We start from the raw sequence: 23,294 nt of genomic DNA, 5'->3' as shown, positions 1-23,294 counted from the left end.
GGGATGAATATCACTGAAGTGAGAACAGAAGAATTTTGAGTTGGTGGTTCTGGAAAGATCTTCAAAGTGGACAGATCAGAGAGTATGTCAAGTAGAGGGAGAAAGTAGCAAATCTATGTAGCACAGAGGATTGAAGTGCCACCTTTTCTTGGGACCGGGAAGACCTGGTTTTGAATCCTGGATCTACTGTATGTAACCTTGGGCAACCTCTCTAAGCCTCAGTTTCCCCATATATAAAATGGGATAATTGTAGTACTCACTTCATAGCATTGTATTTAGATGATGAGTGTGAAGGGCTTAGCGTGGTGTAGGGCACATCGCGGTGCTGGGTAAATACTGGCTGCCATTAACCTCTGTGTACTGGAAAAATGAGAGTATAAGAACCCTCCTATTGTACCTTTAGAGATTTGGGTGGGCGGGGGTCATAATATATTTGTGGATAGAAATGCATTTGAAAAAACATGCGATTATAGGTAATTTTTATTTTCTACTTTTTATGCTTTGGTACTTTCCAAGTTTCCTATGGTGACAACTTATATCACCTTTATAATCAGAAAAAAGGGGGATTTAAAAGACTAAATTAATATTTCAGATTTGGCAAATATTGGATTGAGGTGGAGATACTTGGTCAGTGTCCAGTGAAATATATGAAACCAATAACCCTTGACTACTGATGGGCAAGAAAAGAGGGGGTATTTCCTAAACTACCTCTCAGAGCTGTGTAGGTCAGACTTGTGGCAGGTGAAGCCACCACCCCCACCCTGCTTCACTCTATTCCCTTTGGACCAGCCACAGCCTGCCTCCCCGCCCTACAGACTCTGTGGTCCCAGAAGATGTGCGACTCAGGAATTCAGACAGAGCCCTAATCACAGAGTTTCTAAGGGGAGCCCTGAGGAGCCAGCCTGCAGGGTCTCCAGTCCCTCTGTGTTTAGACTAACTCCAGTTTTGCTTACTTTTCCATCCACCCATGTGACCAGCCACAGAACAGTATGCCTGACATTATCATCTGGATGATCCGGGGAGAGAAAAGACTGGCCTATGCACGCATTCCTGCACATCAGGTTTTATACTCCACCAGTGGTGGGAACGCATCTGGGAAATACTGTGGGAAAACCCAGACCATCTTGCTGAAGGTATGGCTTCAACACCGTGTCCTGTGAAATACTTACATGCAAACCCCACATTCCCAAGAAGGGGCTGTTTTATTTTCTGACCGTTGAAGGACTACTAGGGCAATCATGATCAATTCCTACCCATTCTGGCATCTTCTCCTGGAGTGATAATTCCCAGAGAGTAGTCTGATGCCTGGCTTCACAGAAATATAAGTGGATTCTCATATCCATATGTACATTCAATCTGATGGAATAAGTTGTTTGGTTGAAGTACATGAAGAGAATCAGGCCTCACATAGATATGTAATTGGAAAAGGGAGGAGTATTTTAATATCTTTTTCAGATAATTGTGGATACACATCTTTGATACAACACCAGACTCAAGTAGTAGCTTCTAAACGGCTATTTGCAGTATGGAATTTGAAATTGTATCAATGACCTTTTCGTTCTCTGCTACATTGAAATCCATTGGTTTTTCTTGTACTTTGAATGGTTCTTTTTTCCATCCCTGATTTTGTAACATTTAGCATTGATCATTTAGAAAATATTAGTTCATGAAGTTATGCAGATTTTCCTAATGTTGACACATTTTATCTTACGACATTGAAAAAAATCACATTTATTAATATTACTCATCAGGAAAGTCTTTATGTATCAGGATGCTATGAAGTTCACCATGACAGCTACAAGTTTTAAAAAATTCTTACTTGTTTTTACTTGGAAGGCTGACTTCTATCATTGGCTATAGAATACAGTCAGTCATCGTCCTTGAAGTGACAGGTTCACTTGGTTTATGTTCAAAAAAAACGTCTGCCCCACACCTAAGCCTGAGTGGCCGTTTTTGTCTGTCAATCACTGTTTCAAGTAAAAAAGGTTTCCATTAAAAAACAAAAAGGGGTCATCTTGGTAGCTCAGTCATTTGGGCATCCAGCTTCGGCTCAGGTCGTGATCTCATGGTGCATGGGTTCAAGCCCTGCATGGGGCTCTCAGCTCTCAGCACAGAGTCCACTTTGGATCTTCTGCCTCCCTCTCTCTTTGCCCCTCCCCCTCTGCTCTCTCGCTCTCTTGCTCTCTCTCCCTCTCTGTCTCAAAAATAAATAAACATTTTTTAAAAAGGCTAATTCAGATGAGCGCTGGGTGTTGTATGGAAACCAATTTGACAATAAATTTCATATTAAAAAAATCAAATTTTTTAAAATAATAAATAAATAATAAAAAAATAAAAGCGCTAATTCAGAGGTGCCTGGGTGGCCCAGTCAGTTAAGCATCTGACTTCAGCTCAGGTCATGATCTCACAGTCTGTGAGTTCAAGCCTTGTGTTAGGCTCTGCACTGACAGCTCAGAGCCTGGAGCCTGCTTCAGATTCTGTGTCTCCCTCTCTCTCTGCCCCTCCCCTGCTCACGCTCTCTCTCTCTCTCAAAAATAAATTAACATTAAAAAAACTAAAAAGTAAATTTAAAAAGGCTAATTCAGTTCACATTTCAAACAACCGCATAAGAGATTTTTCGCAAGCTATACAGTAACATGCAGCAGAAATAATTTGTGTATACTTTCCATTTCATCACACAAAATATTTTAAAAACGTACTCAAGGGGGCGCTTGGCTGGCTCAGTCAGTAGAGCATGTGACTCGATCTCAGGGTCATAAGTTCAAGCCCCAGCTTGGGCATGGAGCCTACTTAAAAAAAAAAAAAAAAAAAAAAAAGTTAAAAGAAAAAGATATACTCAAGGATCGTGATTTGATAAGATTAGTAACTTTTACTGATTTATTTAAAACTGGCATTTCTTTTCTTCACTGCGAGTGATGAAGAAAACTATCACCACAGGTTCAGTTTGGTGTTACTGCCCCAATTCCTGCTGCAGTGCCCAGAGTCTTATCCACCACTGCTTTTGTGCCCTCCAGTGCCCATGCCAGTACAGTGGAAAATGACAAGTAACACGTTAGTATTATTAGGAAAAAAGTTTTACTCCGTGAACCTCCTGAGAAGGTCTCAAGGACACACAGGGGTCTAGGGATTACATTTTGACAACCACCGCTTTCCTTGTTATCACAATCTCTGCTGTAGGGTCATTTGGAAACATTTTAACTAAGCTGACTTAAAAGTAGGCTGGGGAGAACAGGAGAACAGTGATTGGATGTTCAGTCTGTTTGTGGCTTGAACTTAACGTCACCGTGTGTGCTACAGCCAGTGTTATTGTGCATCTCACAGTATCCGCGGGAAAACAACCACGGACCCAAGATGCCTGTGCAGCTGCGGGTGAACATCTGGCTGGGCCTGAGTGCTGTTGAGAAGAAGTTCAACAGCTTCGCAGAAGGAACATTCACCGTCTTTGCTGAAATGGTACATTTCATGACATGACTATCTTTTCTTTCTGTGGGGGAGTCCTTTTACATGTCCTCCTTAGAGAAAACGCTCACAGATCAAAAACAGCCACAGGCATCAGCACTACCTAGAATCCCATCTGAGGGACCTTCCTCTGGGGGCATGGGGAAAGATTGGCCACACTGGGACGGACCCACCAGAGTGATTCATACACAGACAACCCAGGAATGAGGACACTGGGCAGGTGCAGACCTTGAGAGGTGTGCTGGGGGGTGGGGGTCTTTGCACCACGGAAGACTCATTCCTCACATAGGGAAACCTCTCTAAGTGATGGTAGAACTGGGTATCCTGTTGACCATGCCGACTGCCAGGGCCACCCGGGAGATTCTGATGCTGTAACTGAGTTAGGGATGAGCACCAGCGGTGATTCCAGGGTGGGTGGATATGAGACCTCAGTGGACCACTTTGAGAAACAGTGAGATACATAGGAAACACACAGAGCCCTTACAGAGCAGGCTCGGAAGTGCCACTGGAGATCAATAGAGGGTGTGCTGCAAGCCACACGGAAGGCCCGGAATGGCTGATACTTATGCACACTCATCTGGACCACGTGGAGTCATGGCATCAGGGCACGTGCAGGAGATGCTTGCTCCAACATTCACGTAGGGTTTCTTGGCATCGGCCTGTCTCCAGCTCTGAGGCTGGAGCTCAGCTGGGAGAAGCTAGCTAGCACTGAGCAAGGATCAACCAGTCCAGGGCTCCGTTTCACCCTTCCTAGATCTTTCAGACTAGATAGCTCAGACTCTAGTTTCAACTCACATTAAAGAGGTGATCCACACATCTTAGTTGCGTGACTAGTTTCCTTAGATTCTCACAACCTATGAGTACCAGTAGGGGCACGTTAACGGCAATAATGGACATTTCAACTGGTTCTTGCCCTCCTGTGCTAAAACCACACCTCTGTTCTCTGCAGAATCCACCATCACCCTGCATCCCCTACCAGATTTCTGGAGGTCTCTGAGGTGCTTCACATGTGTTAACAGTCTTGCCAAATTCCTTGCCTGGATTTTATTCTAGCCACACTGGCCTCCAAGCAGAAGTAGTGGGAACACCTTGCTCCTCCATTCTGTGTCCTTGTCACTTAGAAACCAGAGAAGCCATGCGCATGCCCCCAAGTCTCACAGCCCCTTGTAACAATAGCTTCTTCAGCTACTTCCTGAAGCTTATCTCCTTTCAAGGCTCAGAGCCCATATCTGAGACAGGTACTACTGTGGTTGCTTGAACCCAATTTCCCCATCAAGCGTCTATTCAGACTTGTTCCTTCCTTCTTCAACCTCAGTCTAACTTCCCTGTCACTTGCAAATCATCTTTGCAGTGGGCTCATTAGCAGAAAAATGGAAATTTCAGCTTGCACCCCAACAGGGACACTCACCACTGGCAAATCACAACCTTTTTGATGGTTGACAGAGTGAAGAGCAGACCTTTGTAGTTTTATAAGTTCCAACTTAGAAAGAAATGCCCTGTAAACCAAAGTCTGTCATTGCCACTGAACCTGGGCTTCCAGAAAGATCTTGATCTTCATCCCCACTATATTCCAGAGGGGATGAAGGCACAGAACTTTTAGGCTCCATAAAGGCTGGGCCCTTAAAGGACCTTCATATGTCAGACAGGTTCTTTGTAGACTGCCTAGCAAATGTACCATCAATTATAATGTTGATTCTGTGGGGAAATGGGCCCTAAGTTCTAGACAGTAGACTGTTTACAAGTAAACTCTTAGAAGCCTGCACATTCATAAATTGATGACTTTTATGGGTATTTTAAAAATTAGGTTGACTAAAGAGACTCGTAAGTACAGAGAACAATCTGAAGGTTGATGGGAGGTGGGGGGAGAGGGGAAATTGGGTGATGGGCATTGAGGAGGGCACCTGTTGGGATGAGCACTGGGTGTTGTATGTAAGCCAATTTGGCAATAAATTATATTAAAAAAATTTTTTTAATTAAAATAAAAATTAGGTTCAGATAACCATTTGGAGCCATTCAGTATAATAATGGAAACAACTAGTGTGATATACCACTGTTCACAATCATTTGCACATTTGAACAATTCTATGAGAATTGGTAGTATTATCCCCAATTAACAGATGGGAACACTGAGTCTTAGAAAGATGAGTGATTTGCCCAAAATTACATAATCAGTAGCAGCTCGAGTTAGGTCCCTACCTTCTAGGTATAAAGTTTTTTCACTTTCTATCATTGTTTAGCTTAAATGGGCTTAAACATTTAGAGGCGGGCTTTATTTCTTGCTCTCTGATGGTGTTTCTCTAATCTGTTTTTAACAGTATGAAAATCAGGCTCTTGTGTTTGGAAAATGGGGCACTTCTGGATTAGTTGGTCGTCATAAATTTTCGGATGTCACAGGAAAAATAAAACTCAAGAGGGAATTCTTTTTACCTCCAAAAGGCTGGGAATGGGAAGGAGACTGGATAGTTGATCCTGAAAGAAGGTAAGTTTTTCCACTTTCTGAGAAAAAAGGGATGACAATGAAGCCTTTCCCTAGAAAGTGCTAAATGAATCTTCTCCATCATCATTCTTGGAAATATTTGTGTAACACTCACTGAACACAAGTCCATAGAAACTTGAAATATGTCATTGGTGCCCCATAATAAAACAAGGAAATACAAAAAGCACCTAGTGCTAACATTTGTTGAGAACTTATTATGTGTGAATGTGTCAAGCAGTGTACTAAGCACCAGTGTGCTAATCACTTTGTTGAATCTGAACTACAGCTCTACAAGGTAGGTAGTGTCAGAAATTATGAAGGGTCTGAGATTTTTAACAAGCAAACAAGGTCACCTGCTATACTTCCATGGATGCTGGAAGGAGATTCAGGACTCCTGGGTCAGAGACAAAGGACTTCACGGCCAGCCCCAATAGCTGTACGAGAATTAACATTTGCTCTGGTCACTCTGTGGGAATAGGGAGTCAGTTCCCACAGAGTGACAAGGAGATGGTCAGATGGTACTTAAACATGAAGTGGTTTGTGTAACAGGAGAGGAAACTGAGCTTAGGGAACCAGAATCAATTGGTTAGCAAGCCCGCTGGCCCTTTGCTCCAGAGAGAGAGAGAGACACTCTCTGTCTTCCAAGATTGTTCCTCACATAAACATCCTTAACTGTGCAGAAACACAAGAACTCATAGAGAATTATCTCCCAACAAATAATAGCATTATCTCCACTTCACAAGTGAGGAAACTGAGAACTACAGAAATTAAATAACTTACCAAACACACATAGGTTGTGAGTGGTACCAGTCCAGCCTGGGCACCAAAACCAGCACTCAACTATTTTGCTGGAATGTCTGTAAGAAACAGTAGAGACTATGCTTTAAATGGGTGAATTGTATCTCAAAAGCTCGTTGTTAAAATGAAAGAAACAGTAGAGGGGAGGCAAGCATGTGTCCCTGGGAGTTTGGGTTTCTGCAAGTTGCCAACACTCTTGGAACCAGAGCTCCCCTTCCCCACCTCATCACAGCATACTTGACTTTGGAGGAAACGAGCTTGTGAAGCTGGATCTTAAGGCCTCAAGCTGGAGTTCTTCCTCTCTGTCCACATTTGTTTCCTGTGATCACAGGCATTGGGGAAGGAAGCCAATGAGCATGCTGGGTCTGGTCTGGTCTGTCAAGACCGGATGATTCCACATGATTGCTTTTAACCCACAACAGCTTGCTTTGGATGGGGTTGGGGTTGCTGGTGAGGAGAAGTGAAATGGGATCTGAATTGGACGGAAGGAAGAAAGGTTAGTGAGGACAGGGAAAAGCAGAGGCATTGTGTTTGGAAAAGTAGAAGGGTCAAAGCATGTCAGGGGTTGACGGGACCTCAGAGGCGGCAGCCAGGTCTTCTGTTCTCCTTCTTGGGGGCCCAGAGAAATGACGGGATGAGCTCAATTTATACAAAGAGTTGGGACTACTTACTTTCTGATTTCTTTCCAGTGCTTGATTCTAGGGGAGGATGCAGCAGGGAAAAGATGTAGGGCCACGGTGAAAGAAAAAGAAACCTCACTTGAGTGGGTACCTGGCAGAACACTCCAGTCAAAGTTGGAGCCTCCATACTTTCCATTATGGGTTGTCAAAATAGTTCCAACTCCAAGAGGAAAATTGGCCTGGCAGAGAGTCAGTATGGATTTCTTAAGTACCTAAATGGAGTCTGGAGTCTTAAATGACCTGGTTTGGCTGTCGACCTAGGAACTATCCAGAAAATGTAAACTCCTCCCTTCAGTTTGTGTTACGTAGACCATGCAAGCCATGAGTAAAAATTTCCACACTTGGCCTCATGAGACTGTCTCCCCTCAATTTTTTAAAATAGGGGGAATGAGGGTGGACAACATCCTATTCTTTTGAACTGTTAGCCAGGAGTTTTGCTGGGAAAAAAAAAAAAAAAAAAAAAAAAGCTGAACGGTCCTGAACTGAAACAAAAATATGGAGCATAAGATCTCTATAAGGAGCTGCCCACAGGACTGTTTTCCCAGTCCCCACCCTAATTACTGAGAAGGAGCAGGCCTGCTAACTGGAGGAGTGCTCTATAATTTAGGTCTCCTTGTTCCCGCAGACCCCTTCTTCAAAGGAATGTCAGAAGCTATTAGCAGGAAGAGGAGTTTGGAGTGGAGAACCCAAGGGGTAGAGTGAGGAGGGAACCGGTGTAGATGTTTCCCGACCATCGGGCCGAGCTGGGGTGGTTGGCTTCCATTGCTCCTTTGGTAACCCGAGCCTCACCCGCAGCTTGTTGACTGAGGCGGACGCAGGTCACACGGAGTTCACGGATGAAGTGTACCAGAATGAGAGTCGCTACCCAGGGGGCGAGTGGAAGGCAGCCGAGGACACCTACACCGATGCGGTGAGCGGGCTGCTCCCCAGAGAGAGCCTCAACCCTAGTAGCTCTTTGGAACCACGACCCGTGAACCCGCCGACCATGAGGCGCGGCCTCCCCCTCTCTTCTGCTCTGTCTCGTGTTCTGAACAGCCTTACCTTAACTTTAAGCCACACAAGTGCACCTGTAAATTATTTTCTCTGGAGAAGTCACTGGGCCTGTTTAGATGTTGGTACAAGGTAAAATTTGAGTTGCCCAATAAATAAATATGTATCATTTAACTCGTTTTAAGAAGCACAACAAATGGAATGTGTATGTCTCTAAAATATTCAAACAGCATAAAAGGAAATGAAAAGTAATTCTCCCAGATTTATATTCCACCCCCACCTGGCCCCGTGGTAACTACTGAAAACATGTTTCTGTTCTTGCTCAACTATATAACTTTTTCCTTCCTCTCTCTCTCTCTCTCTCTGTCTCTCTCTCTCTCTCTCTCTCTCTCACACACACACACACACCTAAATAAAATTGTGTTGTGTGCACAGTTCAACAACTTGTATTTTCCATATGGCAGTGTATCGTGGACATCTTTTGATATCAGTACATATAGAACTATGAACTTTTTTAAAAAAATGCCTGCAGAGTGTTTTATTATATGCACCCTCTCTAATTTATTTAAATGATCCTCTCCTTGTGGACATTTTTTTTCTCTAGTCTTAGGTTTTTTTTAAGCAATGCAGCAGTAAATGTTTTTATACGTACATTTTTATTCACTTGTGAAAATTTATCTCCAGGAAAAATCCCTGGATTGGTTTGGTCAGATTTCAGTACATATGCAATTTTGATAAGTATTGCCAAACAGGTTTCAAGTAGGTTGTATAAGTTTGCATGTCCAGCAACAGCTTCTTAGAGGGCTGTTTTCCTAAACACTGACTACCCCACTGCCACAGCCTTGTCACTGCATGATCAGTGGTACCCTGATGTCATCTCCATTTTCTCACTCTTAATTTAAAGTGAGGCTGGGTAATTTTCCATGTGTTTATGGACCACCTTTACTTCTGTTCTTAGGAACTTTTTTTTCATAACTGTCGGTTTTAATGCAGTCAGTACTTAAGTGAGTATTTAACCTAAACCTTGCTTAATCTTACATGATTAGCATCTAGAACCTCCAGTGACATTACCTTGTACTTGAAAACATGTTTTTTTCCCACACTTCTTCCATCTCTGATGGTTTCTTTCCTACTAGCTCCTCATAAAGACAGTTGTACCATTTCATAATTTTAAGTTGAACACAGGAAATTGCTGATATTTGACCATTTTTGATGGTCAAAGCAATTCCCATGGTTCAACCCAACATACCCCCTAACAGTGGAAACAGAAGGTATTCTAAAAAAACTAATTTCGTGTAGCAGTTGTGCATAGAGATTAAAGATTCTTCTGAGTGTAGCGTCTAAGTTAGCACATGAATACCATTGTTAAATGTGAGGTACCATCTCACTTTTGCTTCTTATTGGACCCTATGACTTACTTGTCTTCATTTTTTCGTTTCTGTTTTAAAGAACGGTGATAAAGCAGCATCACCCAGCGAGCTGACATGCCCTCCAGGTTGGGAATGGGAAGATGACGCGTGGGTATATGACATAAATCGAGCAGTGGATGAGAAAGGTAACATTTTAGATCTGTTACACGCCGGGCTGTCTGCGGCAAGGCCCTGCTTAACCAGAGTAAAGTTTCCTTGGCAGGGAGGAGTCTTACTTCTGTTGGTTTGTGACAATCAGGTCTTGGATATTAGCCGTGACTCTTCAGATGCAAAATCTGAAGGACGAGCAAGTGCTTGGACAAGTGTGTGGGGGGCATCAAGAGTGAAAAATACAAGATCACAGGGGGCCAGGTGGCTGCACGTTGAGATGCTGGGGATCCAGGGCGAGAATTTGGGAGGGAAGTGGAATTTGGACTTTCTCTTTTCTAATCACACCCATAGCTTCCCTGGGAACATCACACTCAGGACCCTGTAGCTCAGGAAGAAAGACTGTAAAATGCCTTAAAATTCAACCTATTCAGCAATAATGCAGATTGTTGTGGTTGTTTTTTTTTTTTTTTAAGTAAGGTTGACATACAATAATGTAGATTATTGACATAGATTCTGTTAATGGTGTTCATCCTTTTCAATGAATAGTAATGTAAAGTTAAATGACTATAATATTTGGAAATATCAAAAGAGAAAATCTGATTTTTTTTCCCTTATGAAAGAAAAAAACAACCACAATACAGAAGGGTTCAACTAGATAATAAATTTCTTACTGATCTTGATGCACACGCCAGGCCTTATAATAATAGCTAGCACTGAGCACAAACATAGTCCTAGTTATTTGCATGTATTATTTTGATGAACTCTGTTTTAAAAAGGTATTCTTTACCGTTATTGCTGTGGAAATTAGGCCATAGGCAGGTTTACTAACCAGCAAGGATGTTTTTTAGTGAACATCCAGCGGTGGCGATGCTGGGATTTAAACCCTGGCTGTGCAGCTACACAGACGACACCCTTCAGCACTGTCCCCATCTGCCTCTTGCCCTGTGCTTTCTTTATTCGTAGATGCACTAAATTACCATGAGTGATTGGAGGGAGAAAGGGGAAGGAGAACCTCGTGGGCACAAAGGAAGCAGTTTGAAGAGGGATCCAAGGGGACAGAGCTGTATTCAGTTTGGCTGAACTGCAGCAAAGTGAAAGGGGCAGTGGCATTCCTTGTCACCACAGAGAATGTTGATGGGGGAGCAGAGAGATTGACTGGATGTTTTCTGGAAGTTTATCTAGCAATCTGGCAAATGCATCTCTTTGGGATAACCGTTTGCAAACTCTGTTCCAGGCTGGGAGTATGGAATTACCATTCCTCCTGATAATAAGCCCAAATCCTGGGTTGCAGCAGAGAAAATGTATCATACTCATAGACGGCGAAGGCTGGTCCGAAAACGCAAGAAAGATTTAACACAAAGCGCTTCAAGTACTGCAAGGGTAAGAGTTACCGTGGAGGAAGCTACGTCCGGGGAGTCGGGGCGGGGGGGCCCGCACAGAATTCCAGTGACTCCGCTTTTGCTACAGAAACCATTCGCCAATCAAGGGCCTAATGCCTGCTCAAAGAAGTTTGCAAAATGTGCCCCCCACCCCAACCAGCAACAACACATTACCTGCGAGCTTGTTAGAAACGCCTCACTCCAGACCTACTGATTTAAGAATCAGGGGTGCGGCCCAGCAGTCTGTGCTTCAGCATGTCTTTCAGGTGACCCAGAAGTAGGCTGAATAATGAGAACCACTCTAGAGGTAGCGATAGAAATTATTTTGGTGGCATAGGAAAGTAGTGGCAATAGTTCAGCCCTTGGAATAAGATACACGAGGACTCAAATCCTGGCTTTATTTCCTTTCTCATCTGCAAAATGGGTATAATACCATGCTTTTAATTAGGGTCGTATAAGGCTTACATGGAATAATAGTAAGTGAAATGGAATAATACTGCTCATAATAATAAGTGGAATGTGTTATGTGCCTTCTCTAATGCTAGGTACTGAATATGCATTATCTGTAATCCCCGAGATATACATTTATCCTCATTTTTTAGATAATGCTCACAGAGGTTAAATGGACTCTAGGCCACATGTCTAAAATGACTGAGCCAGCCGTGTTTGAACGCAGGCAAGGCTGTTCCACAAAGTGCCTGACTCATAGTAAGTGCAATGAAATTACTTTTTATTAGACAGGGAGCTCCTTGGATACAAAGAGGGAAGCCGTCTACTTTGTATCCTTCTTGCCAGCTCAGAAACTAGTTCCTAACAAGGAATGGAGGAGAATGAATAAACTGATAAACGAATACCTCTTATTCAACTACCCGTATTCTGATGGGGTGAGAAGTTCCTAGAGGCACTTGGCTCCCTCCCGCCTGCCACGGGAGAGCACCAAGAGGGGGTGGGAAGAAGACTAGAAACTTGGCCCAGTCCTACCAAAAAGCATTGTTGAGGCTTTAATCCTGTTCCCTAACCTCCTCACTCTTGGCTACCTGAAATATTTCAGTGCCACTGTGAATACTACTAGAGCAGCGATTACAAGATTGTGCTTGACCTGCAATTATGTTTATTCAAAATTGAAAAACGAATCTCTACAATGGTTATAGCCTCCATAGAGCTCTTATTTCTGAGATCATAAATATGATCCAGTATTATTTTGCATTTATTAAATCTAGTAATACTTTTAAGGTATTTACAGAAAATGTCCACCAGTAAAGGTCAGCCACACGAAGGCACGGACCCTGTCTTGTCTTGTCCTTCACTGCCTCCTTGGCGCTTAACACAATCTCTGTCACACAGTAGACACGCATATTTGTTGAACTGCATACAACATTGAACACTGAGGGCATTTATGTATAAACCGTTTTGAAGATGAAAAGTACTATACTCATAAATTATTAGTTATTACGGAAGTAATATATCTGATCTATCAGTTATGCCGGCTATCAGCTTAGATGAGACCTAGGGACCGTGGTGTCACTTTTTCCTATATAAAGTGGAGATAATAATGTTTTATAAACTGTATCACAATTGCAATGTCTTATGAGCTAATGAAAATGACAATATAGAAAGCAAGCTAAGAAAGAATCCATTTTCCTTAACCCTCCCCAAATCTGAATAAGGTGCCTCTCCTGCAATGTCTCATTCCATTGCAATTGCTTGGTTATCTCTCAGTGTTCCCACAGTCCATCAGCTCTGCAAGGACAGACAGTGTGTCTACTTCTTTCTTTGTTGTATCACTGGCTCGTAGCATAGGGCTTGGAACAGAGTAGATTTCCAATGCGTATTTGTTGATTGACCACATAATCTGCCTTATCAATTAAGGGATATTATTATTGTTATTATTATGATTATCATTAGCATTCAAAGTTTTACTTCTGTTCTAGGCCATGGAAGAATATGAAGACCGGGAGGGCTGGGAATATGCTTCTTTAATTGGCTGGAAATTTCACTGGAAACAGCGTAGTTCGGATACCTTTCGCCGTAGACGCTGGAGAAGAAAAATGGCTCCTTCAGAAACACATGGTGCAGCTGCCATCTTTAAACTTGAAGGTGCCCTCGTAAGTAATAAATACTCAAAGCTCAAAAATTTTGGTGTAGAGAAAATAGATGAGTGTTGGATACACCTGGGACTCCATGGCGATCCCTCCAGTACTGCAGGACAGCAGATAATTTGGGAGAAAGCTGCACATCCTAGATGCTCAGTAACTCTTGTTGAATGAATAGACCATTAATACAGGAAAGATTCTAAGAAGGTCTACTGCAGACACACCTGTTTAATGTTGTTTCATCGGGCATTTTCCAAATACATCTGTTCCAAAACCCTGGTCGCAGGCGACATCTGTTAACATTCCCAGGCACAGGTTCCTTGGATTATACCTTGGAAACTACAAATGTTCAACAAATCAAGAGTGTTAAATATACAGATGTGAGGGGGAGGAAAACAGAAGGATGGCTCACGGAATTAGAGAATAATTTATATGGACTCACAGTAATGAAGGGAGGGAGGGAAAAAGCAGAACGGTGGAAGGAAGGAATAAGAAAACGGCAGTGGTCCATCTAAAACAACATGGTGGTCGGGAGCCATTTCCAAACACAGCCTGTTTTTATATTTTTGCACACTGACCCTGCTCTGTGCTTCCACTGCTTATTCTTGTCTTCCTCCCACCTTTTTAATCCCCTTATTTATCCTTTATGCCTTTCCTTTTTAAAATTTTCAGCATCCGGGTTTGGTAAGGCTGACCTTGAGGCAGAAAGACTGGCTTCAACTTCATGCTCTGTTGCTTTCCAGCTAAGTGACCTTGGGCAAGTCGCTTGCTGTGCTGGGCTTCATTCATCTTTAAAAATGGAGTGATCGGATGAAAAGAGTCTATTTTGAAAGCCACCATTCCAGATTTTTGTAATTCTTGCCTCTTTGCTTGTCTTGAGGCACCATTCATGGACTTTTCTGCCTCTTTAGGGTGCGGACACTACTGAGGAAGGAGATGAAAAGAGCACAGAAAAGCAGAAGTACAGTGCCACCACCGTGTTTGGGGCAAACACTCCCATCGTTTCTTGTAACTTTGAGAGTAAGTTTTAAACATGAATTTGTGCCTTCCACTGCTATGACTTATCTCTAGAAAACTCTTTGCATCACCAAACATGATTAAAATGTCTTCACGCAAGTGTGACTTCCATTGCCATCACCTGGTGAGAGGATTTTTTAAAATATAGTTTTAAAAATTGTATTTGGGGTGGAGGGTTGTCAAATCATTGACTTTGACAGAGTCTTTACTGATTCTATCTGTTAAGCTCCCCCAAAAGATTATTTTAATTAGAAAAAGAGGTTCAAAAAGTTAAGTAAAGGTTGGTTCCGATGATAATCTTTAGGCATTCTGGGATGAGGCAGACCTGCTGTGTAATAATAATAATAATAATAGCAAATGCTTATCTAGGGCTTAGCATGTGCCAGGCACTGTGCATATATTAATTCGTTTAATCCTTGTAACATCCCGAGGAAGTAGGTGTTATTATTGTCCTCATTGTAGACATGCAGAAGGATTAAATAAGTTGCCCCAAATCTTACAGCTTGGAAACACTATAGACAAGATAGTCTGACTCCCAGATCCGTGCACCGAATCACAGCGCCCTACTCTCTCTCTCAGATCACGTGTGTGGGAGGTGGGAGGGTATACACATTAACACAATAAGGATAAAGAGTATAAAGATTTTGAGCTATGAAAGCAGCTTTTAGCAGATAACTGTCTCCTAGATGTGGGGCTGAAATAGTGTAGAAAGCCCTATTTCTATAACTCCTGGAAACCACGTTTCATTTTAAAGGTCTGTGATGACAAAAGCAGTAGCCTAAATCCAGGTACTCTACAACAGGAGTAATGTTCTCCTGAGTGATAACACTTGCACTGAGCTTATTATAGTATTTTTTAAATGTGTATTTTTAAGAGAGAGAGAGAGAGACAGAGTGCGAGCAGAGGAGGGGAAGAGAGAAAGAGAGAGCGACAGAGAGAATCTGAAGCAGGCTCCAGGGTCTGACCTGTCTGCACAGAGCCCGACGTGAGGCTCAAACTCACAAACTGTGAGACCATGACCTGAGCCAAAGTCAGATGCTTAACCGACTGAGCCACCCGGGCGCCCCAAGCTTACTGTAGTATTTTTAAAGTTGGTTTTGTTTTATAGGAAACAGAACTACTTTGGGAGCACGTGTCATCAGCAGTCTATGTGTTCTTTACTGTGGAGAAGTAGATCTGAAATATGTATTATCTCCAAATATTCCAGTGTTCTGTTTCTTGTAAGTAACCTCCATCCTGTTCTTTTCAGGAGTCTACATTTACCATCTGCGCTGCTATATCTATCAAGCCAGAAACCTCATGGCTCTAGACAAGGATAGTTTTTCAGGTAAAGACACAAAAGTCTCCATCATACATGTTGTTACATAGCAGGCTAGCTTGTGGATGCTTTTAGTGATTTGTCAGAGAACAACTAAAGGGCTTTCCATATTGAGATTAGTTCGATTTGTGTGAAGTAAACTGCTCAGTCATTAAATAAATAATCACTGAGTATGTCAAGCACTCCTGCTGGGTGCTGGAGATACACAGAAGATATGTGGTCTTTTAATACTAATAATCATTAACTGATCAGGTAATAAAAAGCCCCAAGAAGAAAAGCAGTTTCTGCTCTCTGCTTATACACACAGCTATATATATACATATACCCTGGGCTCTTGGGCTGATTGGGAAGTTAAGATCCTTTATATATTTTTTGTAGCTCTCTCAAGTTGACAGATCACAAGTTCACGCGTTTGCCTACAACACCAGGCTTGAGGTCATTCGGAGTCCGTTTCGACCTCTCCGCAGCCTGTTCCCCCAATTCCCAGCAGCACCACAAAGCGTGAGACCCGGCTGGTTTTGTGTCCTTTGGACTGGATCTAAGGGGAAGGCTGTAGGCAAGGCTGAGGAAAAGGTTGCTGGGAGTTTTTGCTGTAGCTGGTGGGATCATGAATAGTTCAGGGGCCATCTGGGCTACTTAGGGCAGATTTCTCCTTCAGGACTTGAACGGAGCAGAGCTTCTATGGAAACAGCTCTTAAAGCAGTTGCCTGACACTCTGGCACGCTCACATCAGTTGTGAGGTGTGTTCCAAGCACTAACGTAACCAACATTTGTGAGTGGTTTCCTTTTCTGACAAATGAGAGGAGATTCAAAGCTATCTCTATACTACAGATCTCCAAATGGGGTTTGAAGACATTTTTGAATATTCACCACCAGAGGGCACTCAGTCATTGAAAGTTGAAGTTAGAATCTTCTCCAAATTCTTGACTGAAGTTGCCTAAAACTCAAGCACATTCTTTGCAGTTTGAGACATAAGATATATGATCGGAGCAGAAACAAAGAGCCCCATTCATGTGATACCGCAATGCTAAAAATGAAGCAGCATTTTCGATGATACAACACTTTCAGGTTAGATATTAGGCTATTGCTCAAATAGATCAGCTCCCAGGCAATTGCAAAAGTTTTGGTGAAGTTATTTAGCATGGAGGAGAAACAGATTGCTTCTTTTTTTCCTTATCTTTTTTCAGCTTTGTTGAGGTATAAATTACAAAGTTGCACACTTAAAGTATACAAAGTGACGATTTGATATACAAATACGTGATGGAAGGGTTCCCACAATTGCGTTAACACATCTGTCACCTCACGTAGTTACACTTGTGTGTGTGACAGAACACTTAAGTTCTCCTCGCCTAACAAATGTCACTTATACAATACACTGTTGTCAACTGTAGTCCTCATGTTACACATTAGGACCTCAGGCCTTCTTCGCCTTATAACTGCAATTTGTACCCTTCTACTAGCCTCTCCCCATTTCACCCCCCTTCCCCCCACACATACCCCCCAGCCCCTGGCAAGCACGATTCCACTCACGGTTTCTATTAATTTGATTTTTGAAGGGGTGTGGGGGAACTTCTACATGTAAGTGATACCATGCAGTATTTGTCTCTCTCGGTCTGGCTTATTTCACTTAGCATAATGCCCTCCCGGTTCCTCCATGTTGTTACAAATGACAGGATCTCGTTCTTTTTAAAGGCTGAATTATATATAGATAGTACACACATACACACCACATTTGCTTCATTCATTCATCCATCAGTGGACACATAGGTGGTTTCCATACCACAGCTATTGTGAATAATGCTGCGGTGAACATGAGAGTGCAGAGATCTCTTTGAGATCATTATCGCATTTGCTTTGAATATATACGCAGAAGTGGGATTGCTGGATCAGGTGATAACTCTATTTTTTTTTAACGTTTATTTATTTTTGAGACAGAGAGAGACAGAGCGTGAACGGGGGAGGGTCAGAGAGAGGGAGACACAGAATCCGAAACAGGCTCCAGGCTCCGAGCTGTCAGCACAGAGCCCGACGCGGGGCTCGAACTCACGGACTGCAAGATCGTGACCTGAGCCGAAGTCGGCCGCTCAACCGACTGAGCCACCCAGGCGCCCCTGATAACTCTATTTTTAATTTCTTGGGGAACTCCCATACTGCTTTACACAGTGGCTCCACCAGTCTGCATGTTCACCAACAGTGCACAAGGGTTCCCTTTTCTCCACATCTTCGCCAACGCTTGTTATCTCCTGTCTTTTTGATAATGAGACATCCTAACAGGATAGAGAGGTTACTTAATATCTCACTGTGGTTTTGATTTACATTTCCCTGATGATGAATGATGTCGAGTACCTTTTATTGTACCTGTTGGCCACCTATATGTCTTCTTCGGAGAAATGTCTATTCAGGTCCTTTGCCCATTTTTTAATTGGGTCATTTGGGCTGTTTGCTCTTTTGTATGAGTTCCTTGCAAATTTTGGATATTAACTCCTTATCATATATGTGGTTCACAAATGTCTTTTTCCCATTCCATGGGTTTTCATTCAGTTTATTGTTTCCTTTGCTGTGCAGAAGCTTTTTAGTTTGATATAGTTCCACTTATTTATTTTTGCTTCCGTTGCCTTTGTTTTTGGTGTCAAAGCCAGAAAAAAAAATCACTGCCAACACTAATATCAGGGAGCTTACCCCTTACACATTCTTCTAGGAGTTTTATGGTTTCAGGTCCTATATTCAAGTATTTAGTCTATTTTGAGTTGACTTCTGTGTATGGTATAAAACAGGGCTCCAGCTTGATTCTTCTGCATGTGGCTATCCAGTTTTCCCGGCATCATTTATCAAAGAGACTATCCTTTCTTCATTGTGCATTCTTGGCACCTATATTGAAAATTAGTTGCTCACATATGCATGCATTTATTTCTGAGTTCTCTATTCTGTTCTGTTGATTCATGTGTCTGTTTCTATGCTACTACCATACCGTTTTGATTACTATAGTTTTGTAATATAATTTGAAACCAGCAAGTGTGATGCCTCTAGCTCTGTTCTTCTTCATGATTGCTTTGGCAATCTACCTCCCAGGTGGTGGTGAGGGTCTGTGATCAGTGCACCTGGAGGAAGAACTTGCAATTGAAATGAGTGGTCCTGAGGAGCTGGACTTTAGCCATGGCCTCACTGTTACTCTCTTCTTCTGTTTTAGTTCTTATTTTTATTATTTTTATTTATTTATTTATTGTTTTGAGAGAGAGAATGTGAGCAGGAGAGGGGCCAACGGGGAGGGAGAGAGAGAATCTTAAGCAGGCTCCACGCCCAGCACGGAGCCCGACACAAGGCTCAGTCTCATGAATCATGAGATCATGACCTTAGCCACAATCAGAAGTCAAACGCTTAGCCAACTGAGCCGCCAGGCGCCCCTCTCTTCTTCTGTTTTAGATCCATATGCTCATGTCTCCTTCCTCCATCGAAGCAAAACCACCGAGATCATCCACTCAACTCTGAATCCCACATGGGACCAAACGATTATATTCGATGAAATTGAAATCTATGGGGAGCCCCAGACACTCCTACAGAACCCACCCAAAGTTGTCATTGAACTTTTTGACAATGACCAAGTGGTAGGTAATTTAGAATTTCTAAGATGGCTTGGGAATAATGGAAGTTTATAGGGATATTTGTTGGGGAATTTAAGGATTGTTTGTTTCTCTAGGGCAAAGATGAATTTTTAGGACGAAGCTTGTGCTCCCCTCTGGTAAAGCTAAACTCAGAAATGGATATCACGCCCAAACTTCTCTGGCACCCCTTAATGAATGGAGACAAAGCCTGTGGGGATGTCCTTGTAACCGCAGAACTGATTCTGAGGCACAAGGTACTTACTGAGTTCTCACTTACCTATTCTTTCATAGCAACTGCTTAAAATACTTGTTAACAACCCGCGACACCATTCCCTTGAACTAAAGAGAGGCACTGACATTTCCATGTTTGTTTTACAGGATGGCTCCAACCTTCCCATCCTTCCCTCACAAAGGGCGCCAAATCTATACATGGTTCCCCAGGGGATCAGACCTGTGGTCCAGCTCACTGCCATTGAGGTATGCAGCTCCCTAAGTTTTATGGATCAAGTCAAATGACATAGCGACAGAACTGGAATCGTTCACCTGGGAAATGAAATCTTGTCACCTGTTCTCTTGCTGTGTCCAACTTCCTAAAGCATTTGTCCAAAAATCTGAAATATTCATGGACATAGAAGGCTTGTTGAAACAAGAAGAACAGGTCAATTCCAGCCTTACTGAGGGAATTTGGGGTTCTCATTTACTAGGATCCAGGAGATTTCTGAGTTTCCCATGTCCACTGGAGAGCTGGGAGAGGGAAGGCAGACAAAGAGCAGTGTGTGTGTGTGTGTGCGCGTGCGCGTGTGCACAGAGAGCAGGAGACTCAAGAGGGGACTCAAGGTGGAGAGAGGCATGGGAGTAACAGGAAATGCTGACATGCCAATCAGGGCAGACACAGGCTGATGGAGCTAACAGGTAGCTTCATGGACAGGTCTGGTCCATTCTCAAGGTCTCTTCCTTGATGTTACCTTGAGATTTCCATTCTCAAGCTGTCTTGGTAAGAGTTTCCAGAGACCAAAGAGATGGCTTTAAACAACAGCTATCTTTTTTGAATGCTTACATGTCAGACGCTGTGTTAAGAAGTTTACACTTGATCCTAGGAATGACCCTGTGATAGATAATGCTGTCAGTCCTATTTGCAGATGAGACATAGAGAGGTTACTAACTTGCCTGGGTTCACAGCCAGGATTTGATTCCTGCACTCTTCACTGCTCTGCTTTTTAGCAGCTCAGGCAGAGGAAAAGGGGCAAAACCACTTTCTCTGCATGACCTACAGGCTTTCCAGAATAAGAGTCTCAGAGATTTTAGGCAAATCTACACCAGTCAACCTTAAAGAATTTCCCAGTTATTAAGGAAGAATGTTTCCTTTGAATATTATTTTTAATATACTGGGTTTTCTTTCTATCTCTTTATATTGTTTTCTTAGATTCTAGCTTGGGGCTTAAGAAATATGAAGAACTACCAGATGGCTTCTATCACATCCCCCAGCCTCATTGTGGAGTGTGGAGGGGAAAGGGTAGAATCAGTGGTGATCAAAAACCTTAAGAAGACACCCAACTTCCCAAGTTCTGTTCTCTTCATGAAAGTGGTACAGTATCAAGATTGTAATAGTCCATGTGTGTTGAGTACCTGAGTTTTATCTGAAATATGGATATATATATATATATATATATATAATCACACACACACACACACACACACACACACAAAGTTTATATATTTCCAAACTCTGACAGCAAATAGAAAAACCTTGCCTTGGATTCAGCCTGCCAGTGACTTTTGCCCCTTAGACTCTCATACCATAGTGATGATTTCTTGAAGCTTTAGACATCCCCAGTGATACAGAAATATTTATGAGAATACGTATTTCTAGAATAAACTTCTCATCTGTTCAGCTACCAGGTTCAGGCTTTGGGTCAGTCCCCCGAGGGCAGAATACTAACCCTCAGTCCTGCCCTTGCAAGTGTGTATGGACTGGAAGCCTCCAGATAGGCACTGGCTGGCTGGGGAAGGGCAGGTGCGGAGCCCATTTGGGGCAGTGGGGCCATGCCCTAACAGCCCGTGACTGCGCCCCTCCTCCAGGTGCTTCTGGAAGGCACCCACCTTGCTCCACGGGTTGTTAGGAATATGGGACAGTGTCAGATCCGGTTCACGGTCCTCCATCATAGGACCCCATAGGAGCAAGAAGAGGTCACCCAGTCCTCCTGCTTTTAAAGCAGTTAAATCCTTATCCTACTGTACTATATCAAAGAGCTAAAATCAAGGCATTTCCTTGGCTTTGATGGAGTAGAAAGCCCAGGACCTTCACATTCCTTTTCTCTCCCTAGTCATTTGGTGTCGCTAGCACACCATTCTCAAACTCTAGGGTCCCGTGATTTAACCTGGGCTTTTACAGATGAAGAAACTGAGGCCTAGAGAGGGGGACACCTTATCCAGGTCCTGCAAGTGAGTGTCAGGCCACACCTTCTGTGCGGCCGCGGGTATGTGGAGAGGCGACAGCAGCAGCCCTGGGTGCCGGCTGCCTTCATACTCCCTGCCTTTTGTCTTTGCTCTCACCCTGCAAGACAGGCATTTTTCACTCCTTAAACACCCACTGTAGCGGAAACCCAGAAGATAAGTAATTTACACCAGGGACATAGCTGGTAAGTAGGCGGCCAGAGTTTGGACTTAGGTTCCTCCGGCTGCAAAGCCCGTCCTCCTCCCCCCTGCAATGTGCAGATGGAGTGCCACCTGGGTGCTGCAAGCCCGAATCCAATCGGGAAGTGATCACCCCAGGCCACTCCGCCCACCCTTGCCTGCTCCCCAGCCCCTCCCCCACCCCCCACGTTCTAGTCTGAATCTAGTCTCAGTCAGCAGGAGAAAAGCCACTCAGTCAACCCCAACTTCGATTCCTTTGCAAGGCCAGAGATGGAAATGTATCTGAACCACATACCAGGCAGACCCCAAGACCAGCCCATGATTCCCTAATCAGGCAATGTCATCGAGGCCACCAAATTCCACACGGAAGAACAGGAGGAGTCGAGGAAAAATGAGCATTCCATTCGGACACCGAACTTCCAAGACTAAAAGATTCCCAAGCCACAGTTATTTCCCTTGGAGATTCAGTTTGATCTCAGTTACTTTTAAATGCTGAGTCTGCATCCTGTGACTGGGCACTGAGACCCTATTCTAAGCAGTTCACACACATCAATTAAACAACCCTCCTATTACTGAGGAGATAACTGGGGCTTTGAAAAGTTGCCTGAGGCCAAGCGACTCCTAGTAGCAGAGCCAGGATTTGACCCCAGGCAATCTGGCTCAGCTCCCGTCCTGAAGCACTATGCTGTTTGCCTAGCACATAAAATTCCTGAACTACGTACTGTGAGTCCCCAGGGCTATACCAATCAGGCAAAAAGTCTGGGTTGGTCCCTTTGGGAGAATTTACTGGGAAGTTCTGCTACAGAGAAGTGACGCCTACCTCTGTGAATCCCCAGTTCTTGCCCAAGGAAGAATTGTACATGCCTCCGCTGGTGATCAAGGTCATTGACCACAGGCAGTTTGGGCGGAAGCCTGTCGTTGGGCAGTGCACCATCGACCGCCTGGACCGCTTTCGCTGCGACCCTTATGCGGGAAAGGAGGATCTTGTGCCACAGCTAAAAGGTAAAATTCACGTCTATAAATATCCCTTTGGGTTTTTCATGTGAGATTTGATTAAATCTTCACAGACCTCCTCAAGATAAAAAATATTCATGCAGATGAAGAACTCATTTGATATCCAGTGGGCTATGTAACTTTCCCAAGGTGCTATAGTTAGTAGGTGGTAAAGTTAGATTTGAATTCCCACCTTGTTTGGGTGGGGGGGGGGGGGGGGGCGGCATCCAGCGCCCAAACTGTTACCTTCTGAAGTAACCTATCCCTGGCTGAACATAAGCTGTCTCTTCGGGAGATGTTAAGTGCTTCGTAATGTTTTCATGTAGTCAAGCAGAGAA

General features: G+C 43.3%; 1 protein-coding gene across 6 annotated transcripts in view; it reads left to right on the top strand.

The window, feature by feature from the left end:
- Positions 1–23,294, top strand: part of MYOF (myoferlin) — a 151,311-nt gene that overhangs the window by 93,880 nt on the left and 34,137 nt on the right. For all 6 annotated transcript variants that reach the window (XR_006701606.1, XM_045438241.1, XM_045438239.1 and 3 more), the window contains 14 exons: positions 978–1,133; positions 3,322–3,453; positions 5,775–5,938; positions 8,209–8,323; positions 9,853–9,958; positions 11,158–11,303; positions 13,234–13,407; positions 14,307–14,415; positions 15,662–15,739; positions 19,151–19,332; positions 19,425–19,583; positions 19,708–19,806; positions 20,753–20,914; positions 22,800–22,965. Coding sequence is in view for 5 of the 6 variants with exons in the window: in XM_045438241.1 (XP_045294197.1) it covers positions 978–1,133; positions 3,322–3,453; positions 5,775–5,938; positions 8,209–8,323; positions 9,853–9,958; positions 11,158–11,303; positions 13,234–13,407; positions 14,307–14,415; positions 15,662–15,739; positions 19,151–19,332; positions 19,425–19,583; positions 19,708–19,806; positions 20,753–20,914; positions 22,800–22,965 (1,948 nt within the window). In the remaining variant the exon portion in view is untranslated. The remainder of the gene's footprint in view (positions 1–977; positions 1,134–3,321; positions 3,454–5,774; positions 5,939–8,208; positions 8,324–9,852; positions 9,959–11,157; positions 11,304–13,233; positions 13,408–14,306; positions 14,416–15,661; positions 15,740–19,150; positions 19,333–19,424; positions 19,584–19,707; positions 19,807–20,752; positions 20,915–22,799; positions 22,966–23,294) is intronic.

This window comes from Leopardus geoffroyi, chromosome D2 (assembly GCF_018350155.1).
Source record: "Leopardus geoffroyi isolate Oge1 chromosome D2, O.geoffroyi_Oge1_pat1.0, whole genome shotgun sequence".
In the NCBI taxonomy this organism is placed as follows: Eukaryota; Metazoa; Chordata; class Mammalia; order Carnivora; family Felidae; genus Leopardus; species Leopardus geoffroyi.
This window is presented reverse-complemented; position numbering and strand designations above follow the sequence as displayed.